Here is a 9,081-nt window from a genome sequence, read left to right on the forward strand (position 1 = left end):
CTGCCTTTTCTAAAACCAGCTTGAACATCAGGAAGTTCATGGTTCATGTATTGCTGAAGCCTGGCTTGGAGAATTTTGAGCTTTACTTTACTAGCATGTGAGATGAGTGCAACTGTGTGGTAGTTTGAGCATCCTTTGATATTGCCTTTCTTTGGGATTGGAATGAAAACTGACCTTTTCCAGTCCTGTGGCCACTGCTGCGTTTTCCAAATTTCCTGGCATATTGAGTGCAGCACTTTCACAGCATCATCTTTCAGGATTTGAAATAGCTCAACTGGAATTCCATCACCTCCACTAGCTTTGTTTGTAGTGATGCTTTCTAAGGCCCACTTGACTTTACATTCCAGGATGTCTGGCTCTAGGTCAGTGATCACACCATCGTGATTATCTGGGACATCAAGATCATTTTTGTACAGTTCTTCTGTGTATTCTTGCCACCTCTTCTTAATATCTTCTGCTTCTCTTAAGTCCATACCATTTCTGTCCTTTATCAAGCCCATCTTTGCATGAAATATTCCATTGGTATCTCTAACTTTCTTGAAGAGATCTCTAGTCTTTCCCATTCTGTTGTTTTCCTCTATTTCTTTGCACTGATAGCTGAGGAAGACTTTCTTATCTATCCTTGCTATTCTTTGGAACTGTGCATTAAGATGCTTATATCTTTCCTTTTCTCCTTTGCTTTTCACTTCTCTTCTTTTCACAGCTATTTGTAAGGCCTCCCCAGACAGCCATTTTGCTTTTTTGCATTTATTTTCCATGGGGATGGTCTTGATCCCTGTCTCCTGTACAATGTCATGAACCTCCATCCATAGTTCATCAGGCATTGTCTATCAGATCAAGTCCCTTAAATCTATTTCTCACTTCCACTGTATAATCATAAGGGATTTGATTTAGGTCATACCTGAATGGTCTAGTGGTTTTCCAAACTTTCTTCAATTTAAGTCTTAATTTGGCAATAAGGAGTTCATGATCTGAGCCACATTCAGCTCCTGGTCTTGTTTTTGCTGACTGTATAGACCTTCTCCATCTTTGGCTGCAAAGAATATAATCAATATGTATGCATTAATATGCAATGCTTGTTTTCCCTTTCTGACTTACTTCACTCTGTATAGCAGGCTTTAGGTTTATTTACCTCCATAGAACTAACTCAAATGTATTGCTTTTAGTGACCGAATAATATTCCATTGTGTATAGGTACCACAGCTTTTTTATCCATTCATCTGTTGATGGACATCTAGGTTGCTTCCATGTCCTGGCTATTGTAAATTGTGCTGCAGTGAACATGGGCTACGTGTGTACTTGCACTATTATTTATTACAGCCATCATACTGTACACTGGATCCTCAAAGCTTCTGGATCTTTAAACTGAAAATCTGTCCTCTTGGACCAAAGTCTTCCCACTTGCAGCACTGCCCAGTCCATGGCAACCACCGTTGGATTCTACTGTTTTGATTTAACATATAAGTGATATTCTGCAGTATTTTTTTCTGCCTCTGGATCTTTCATTTTGCAATATGCTTTCCAGGTTTATCCCGATAGCAAGGTTTCCCTCTCGCTTATGGCTGAATAATAATAAACTTGATCCACAATGTTCTACAAACCAGCCCTGTCTGCTCCCATGTTCTGGGATCAGATTTGGACAATTAATCTCTTTTTCCCTCCAAGGTTGTGTGTTGTCCAAGGATGCTCTCTAGTTCTCTGTGTAAATTTGCATTTATGTGCCCACATTTGTGTTATCCTTATACTTCGTGAAATAGCAAGAATTAAAATAGGCACACAGCCTAAGCTTACCCATAGTCATACCTGTTTCAATTCTGGAGGAAATGAGGAAACAATGTGATATGTTTTAAAGCACTGGAGTAAAAATATGACACAAGATTCTAGAGAATTATTAGAGCAGCTGTGAGGAGGAAGGATTCAAGGCAGGAGCAATCAGGACCCAGAAGTTTAGTGCCAGCACAGTAGTCTAAGCATGAAGCATGTGGCAGACAGATGGGGAGGGTGTTTTTGAGATAATGAGTTGCAGTAGGTTTAACAAGAGATGTAGGAACTGAAAACTGAAAGAAAGAATAGATATAAGAGAAAATTCTGGGGAAAAATCAGACAAAACCTGCTGTTTTCGTGTAGATAGTCTACTTGGATTTCCATATAGGATATTGTATAAGCTGGCAAAAAACAGCCCCTCCCCTCCAGTTGGGGAAATAGAAGTAAAAGCAGTTCCATTTATAAATTTTTAATATATTATTATAAGCTGTTATGAAATTATGAAAGCAATCTCCAGCAAGATTTTTTTTTTTTAATTTGGAATGTCTACAGACAGTGTGCTTGTGTATGCTCAGTCATGTCTAACTCTTTGTTAGACAAAGACTAACAAACAGTCTCCATGTTCTGTAGCCTGCCAGGCTCCCCTGTCCATGGGATTCTCCATACAAGAATAGTGGAACGGGTTGCCATCCCCTTCTCCAGGGATCTTCCCAACTCAGGGATCGAACTTGTGTCCCTTACATTAGCATGCAGATCTTGAGACCCATATGGTCTTTAATTTTTTTAATTCATTTATTTTAATTGGAGGCTAATTACTTTACAATATTATAGTGGTTTTCCCATACATTGACATGAATCCACATATCTGAGGCTTTGTATCTCTGAGGTGCTGAATTAAGGCTGTTTCAACCAAGGTAGGAAAAGCTGCAAGCTGTAACCAAATGTAAAACTACTGGAATACAATTGCTAATTAAATGAAAAAGCATTTCTAAGGTGACACTGACAGGGACAGGGAGTGAAAACAGAAAGGAGTAAGACTTTTACCCTCTCCTAGCTAGCTAGCCTCCTTCACCATGTGTTCAGCTCCCTTAGTATAACTTCCAGGCAAACTTCCAAGGTCTTGCTATGAAAATTTGCATAATCCACCACTCTTCAGATGTATTCCAGAGTAGTCCTTGTACTCTCCCTCTGAGTCCTGCTTGGATATTATCTCTTGTAATTGGAAGCAAGGAAAGATGTTGTATGGTCTCTTTCATTATTGTAATTGTTCTTCAGTAGCTAATTTGTGTGTGACTCTTTGCAACCCCATGGACTGCAGCAGCCAGGCTTCCCTTTCCTTCTCTGTCTCCTGGAGTTTGCTCAGACTCAGACTCATGGAGTTGGTGTTGCCATGCAACCATCACATCCTCTGTCATTGTGGTGGTGGTTGAGTTGCTAAGTTGTGTCCGACTCTTTTGACCCCATGGACTGTAGCCTGCAAGTCTCCTCTGTCCATGGGATTCTCCAGGCAAGAATACCAGAGTGGGTTGCCATGCCCTTCTCCAGGGGATCTTCCCAACCCGGGAATGGAACCCAGGTCTCCTGCCTTGCAGGCAGTTTCTTAACTGGCTGAGCCATGGGCTACAAACAATTCTCGAGCATTGATTGTGTGCTGATGATTCTTTGGGTATTCCTTTCTGCCAAACTTTCTTTTATCACAAATGCAGGAATGGAAGTCACAAAGCTGAAGGGTTTTACAGATCAACTGTAAATTATATTCATGATGAGAGTTCTCTTCCTACTTCATCCCAGAGAGATAACTGGCATTAAAATTGGTCACTTGACACCAGGACAGCACATGGCATGTTCTTTGCTTTTAGCAGCAAATCCCAAAGGGATTCTCAGGCTTATATTTTCTCCCAGTATTGTTACCTTTGGAAACAGGATTCCTGTGAAGTGAATAGAAGGCACTTTTTGTTCTAAGGTAATCTAAAAAAAAATTTGGGCTTTAGTTGAAATTCAAGTGAGGAAAGTATTTATAATCCACAAAGAAACTACCTTGTTGAGCTGACCAGGCAAAAAAGGTCAGTAAATCACCATATGGGTAAAAACAAAACACTTTACAATATAATCAAATCATAATATAATTCCATTTCATGAAATACAGTAAGGTTTTATTTCCTATAGTTATAATGGATGAAGAAAACTGAAAGAAAGAAGTGAAGTTGCTCGGTTGTGTCTGACTCTTTGCGATCTCATGGACTGTAGCCTGCCAGGCTCCTCCATTCATGGGATTTTCCAGGCAAGAATACTGGAGTGGGTTGCCATTTCCTTCCCCAGGGCATCTTCTCGACCCAGGGATCAAAACGTGGTCTCCCACACTGCAGACAGGTTGAAATGCCTTCAAATGTCTTTTGTTTCATTCTTTTTCTCTTTTTCAGTGAAACAGATAATTAGTCGTATACTTTATGGATGTTTTTTTTTCTCATAAACCCTGAGTAGCTGCATGCAGCTCTCTGTGGCCCAGTGTCTCCTTTTATCTTGTAGTAAGCTGATCCATCCTTAATGTTGGTAAGAGTATAGAAATACTAATATTGGCCAATATTTTCATGACTTTGAAATGTTTCTTTTTATATGTTCTGAAGTTCATGGGATAGAAGCTCTTTAAGAGAAAGAGCAAAATTTTATATGTCTATCAATCTAGTTCTATGTATATTTATATCTTTGTCTATATTTATATCTATTTCTGTATATAATATATCCATCTATACTTGTAGTTCTATATATATTTCACTTTTCTTTTTTGACATCTAAGATTTATGTATAAAATATAGATATAGATGAATATGTTTAGGCATTTCTTTGGGATCATATTATGCTATTATAACTATAACTCAAGAAGTACCTGATTAAATTATCAAACTGAATGACACAGATTGCAAACACATTAAAACAGAAGAGGACTGGGAGATCACAAAGACCTCAGCTTCTTTTGGATAGCCAGCCCCAAAACTGTCTACCTCTTAAATCGGTCTGATAATGAGTGATGTGGAGAGATATTTTGTGGGAAGAAAGTTTCTGAGTGTCCCTTCTAACAAGGCATGCAGCCAGCTTTAAGTCTAAGAATTAATGGCAAGTAAGGGTATCTCAAAAATCTCTCTTTTGTGTCTTCATATATATAAGACTATTGTGTAATATATTATGAGGGCTTCCCTGGTAGCTCAGTGGTAAAGAATCGGCCTGCAGTGCAGGAGATGCAGGTTTGATTCCTGGGTTGGGAAGATCCCTTGGAGGGGGACATAACAACCCACACCAGTATTCTTGTCTGGAGAATTCCATGGACAGAGGAGCCTGGCAGGCTATAGTCTGTGGGGTCGCAAAGAGTTGGACACGATTGAGTGACTAACACTTTCACTAAAGTCTCACTGAATTGAGAAGGTAGGTGAGAAAATAAAGCTTTAGAGGTTATCATTTTATTTCAAATGGCAACAACCAACTCAGATCAGAATCCAGATTTCTTGATTCTTGATCTTAAGCAGCTTCCAGGAAGATGCTTTGTTAAAAAGGATCATGGCTCCTGGCACTCCTGAAATTCTAAAAGAACTGAAACATTACTTACTCCAACCCTCATTTGCTTTTTCTGAATAAATTCTACTTTGATAATAAATGTAGCATTAACATTTTTAATTAAAATTATGGATTTCATTCATCAAAAAGATACAGTTCCAGAAGAGCAATTATTTATATTTTTAAGCTTAAGTCCATTACCTAAAGCTTCCCAGGTGGTGCAGTGGTAACGAATCTGCCTGCCAATGCAGGAGATGTAAGATATGCAGGTTCCATCCCTGGGTCAGGAAGATCCCCTGGAGAAGGAAATGGCAACCCATTCCAATATTCTTGCCTGGGAGATTCCATGGACAGAGGAGCCTGGCAGACTACACAGTACATGGGATAACAAAGAGTCAAATGCAACTGAGTATGCACACTCATGCACACACACGCATGCACTCATCACCTAAAAATATATATTTTATTTTTTCTTGGGTATAAGAGGTTTTGAAAGCCTTGGCTCTAATAGCAGAAATATATCCATGCCTGTTCAGAACCATGAAAATCCTAATTTAGCCCTTTTTTGATTGTGCTACATGGTGTTATGTTTCTTTCAAGTTGTACCATAGACAAGCCGAGATGGTCCTTCCCCCATTGCTGGCGGCAGAAATGCTTCTACTTTCAAAGGAAGAAGACTATTAGAGGTTGACTTCTATAATTTCATGTATTAAATGATCATAAACTGGGTGGCGTAAAGTGGCAAAAATTTATTCTCTCATAGTTCTGGAGCTCAGAACTCAAAGGCAATGGATTAAAGTCAGGGTCATGATCCACCCAGAGGCTCTAGTGGAGCTTCTCTTTCTTGTTTCTTAGGCTTTGTGAGGTTGCTGGCATTCCCTGTGGTCATATCACTCTGAACTCTGCTTCTCTGGTCACACTGTTCCTTCGCTGGGTCTGTAGTCAAACCTCCCTCTACCTCCTTTCTACAAGGATATTTGTGGTTGGATTTAGGGCCCACCCTGATTACTTTCTTATTTCAAAATTCTTAATTTTTAACTTAATTATCCTTTCCCCATAAAGTACACCCCCATGTACCAGCAATTAGTAAAACACTAATTTGAAAAGATACGTGCATCTCAATGTCCCCAGCAGCACTATCTACAAAAGACAAGATATGGAAGCAATGCAAGTGCCCATCAACAGATGAATGGGTAAAGATGTAATATACGTATGTACATAGCAGAATATTGCGAGCTACAAAAATTAATGAAAGTCTGCCATTTACAACAATGTAGATTAATCTAGAAAATAGTGAAGTAAGATGAAGATAAATACTGTATGACATCACATATGTAGAATTTGAGAAGTAATGCAAATGAATATATATGCAAAATAGAAATAGACTTACAGCTACAAGAAACAAATTAGCTACCAATGGGGAAACGAAGGTAAAGGGACAAATTAGGGATATGGGATTAAGAGATACAAATTACTATGTATAAAATAGATAAGCAACAAAGATACAACGTATAGCACAGAGAATCATAGCAAGTATCTTGTAATAACTTTAATAGAGTATAATCTGTAAAAATGCTGAATCATTATGCTGTACACTTGAAATTAATGTAATAATGTAAATCAACTAAACTTCAACTTTAAGAAAAAGAACTTGAACATCTTAATGGGCCATATTCTGCTGACCACGTTCCCCCAAATCATTCAGTTTGATAAGTTTAGTTTTTGTTTTTAATTCTCATTTCTATAGGAAATTAAACCACATTTTGAACACAATTATCCATTGATTAATATTTTCACTTCCTTTCAGCATGCATTTGAATGTCATACATACATAGATATGGTTTCAAATTCCTATTCTCTAAGTAAACCTATTGTATTATTCAAGTTATACATTTTATTATTCATTTTTAAACTTTATTTTTAGCTATTTTATTGGTTTTGTGGATAAAAAGTTAAAATATAAGTATGGCCTTCAAAGAAATTAGCATAAATGCACTTTCAAGGTTATTCCAAAGTGTGACCAGACTAATAAAAGTATGCTTCTTCTGGTAATTCATTAGCAAAAACAAAGATTAAGAGCTCAAATGCAAACTCCCTTTTTTATGTCTTCCACGTGCTCCCCAATCACTCTAGCTGCAAACAGAAAAGAAGATGAACAAATCACCATCTCTCAAAAGGAGAATGATTAGAAAAAAATGTATGGTGACAAACTATATTATGTTCATAATCTGGTCTTTCAAGGCAGCATAGAAAAATTTAACAGTTTTCTAACAGGAATAATTTCCAGTTCAGCATAAATAATTTTTTTTAATGAACATGGTATATGCATTATTTGAGTATTTAAACAATCTAAAATGACATATAATGGGGAAGCTAATAACATCAATACCTTAAATCATGACATATTGATCATTTTTTTACAGAAAGGAATGAAAAAAACTCAGACTCAATGGATGAAAAAAAATTATACCCCGGTGAAGGAGTTCATACTTTTAGGATTTATGACAGACCCATGGTTACAGAGAGTTCTCTTTTATATCTTCCTCATCATATGTATCAGCAGTGTTTTAGGGAACATCACCCTGATTTCTCTGATCTGTGCTGATTCTCGGCTCCACACACCCATGTATTTCTTCAATGGGAATCTTTCATTCCTGGATCTCTGGTATGCTTCCGTCTATGCCCCCCAAATCCTGATGACCTGCATCTCTGACGACAAGCGCATCTCTTTTGCTGGCTGCCTAGCTCAGTTCTTTTTATCTGCTGGACTGGCCAACAGCGAGTGTTACCTGTTGGCTGCCATGGCTTATGACCGCTGTGTGGCCATCTCTAACCCGTTACTTTACTCCCAGGCCATGTCCCCAAATTTATGTACCAGTCTTGTTGCGGCTGCCTACTTTAGTGGCTTTGTGAACTCAACCATCATCACCAGTGAAACATTTACCTTGAGCTTCTGCAAGAACAACGTCATTGATGATTTCTTCTGTGATCTGCCCCCCCTTGTCAAGTTGGCCTGTGATGTGAAGGAAAGCTACCAAGCTGTGCTGTATTTCATACTTGCTTCCAACGTCATCACTCTTGCCGTGCTTATCCTTGCCTCCTATTTCTTCATCATTGCTGCCCTCTTGAAGATCCGCTCCACCCAAGGCTGCTTGAAGGCCTTCTCCACTGTGGCTTTCACTTGACAGCTGTCACCTTGTACTATGTATCAATTCTCTTCATTTACTCCTGGCCAAGTACGAGCTATGCCCTGGAGAGGGAAAAAGTGGTGTCTGTGTTCTACACAGTGGTGATTCCCTTGTTGAATCCCTTGATCTATAGCTTAAGAAATAAAGATGTTAAAGATGCCTTGAGGAAAATGTTAGATAGAGCAAAATTTCTTTAGCAAAGGCTTTGGTAAACAGTAGGTATAATGGTCATCTGAGTTAAATTCACCAATTCCAGTCCATTTTAGCTCACTGATACCCAGAATGTCGACGTTCACTCTTGCCATCTCCTGCTTGACCACTTCCAATTTGCCCTGATTCATGGACCTAACATTCCAGGTTCCTATGCAATATTGCTCTTTATAGCATCAGACCTTGCTTCTATCACCAGTCACATCCACAACTGGGTATTGTTTTTGCTTTGGCTCCATCCCTTCATTCTTTCTGGAGTTATTTCTCCACTGATCTCCAGTAGCATATTGGAAACCTACCAACCTGGGGAGTTCCTCTTTCAGTATCCTATCATTTTGCCTTTTCATACTGTTCATGGGGTTCTCAAGGCAAG

At 38.6% G+C, this 9,081-nt stretch overlaps 1 protein-coding gene across 1 annotated transcript in view; it reads left to right on the forward strand.

The window, feature by feature from the left end:
• Nucleotides 1–8,695, forward strand: part of LOC104983141 (olfactory receptor 1013-like) — a 23,125-nt gene extending 14,430 nt beyond the window's left edge. Inside the window, 2 exon segments of the mRNA XM_010832613.1 lie at nt 7,734–8,475; nt 8,478–8,695. Coding sequence (XP_010830915.1) covers nt 7,734–8,475; nt 8,478–8,695 — 960 coding nt within the window.
• The last annotated feature ends 386 nt before the right edge of the window (nt 8,696–9,081 follow it).

The sequence above is a fragment of the Bison bison genome, unplaced genomic scaffold (assembly GCF_000754665.1).
Source record: "Bison bison bison isolate TAMUID 2011002044 unplaced genomic scaffold, Bison_UMD1.0 scf7180017861774, whole genome shotgun sequence".
NCBI classification, from domain to species: Eukaryota; Metazoa; Chordata; class Mammalia; order Artiodactyla; family Bovidae; genus Bison; species Bison bison.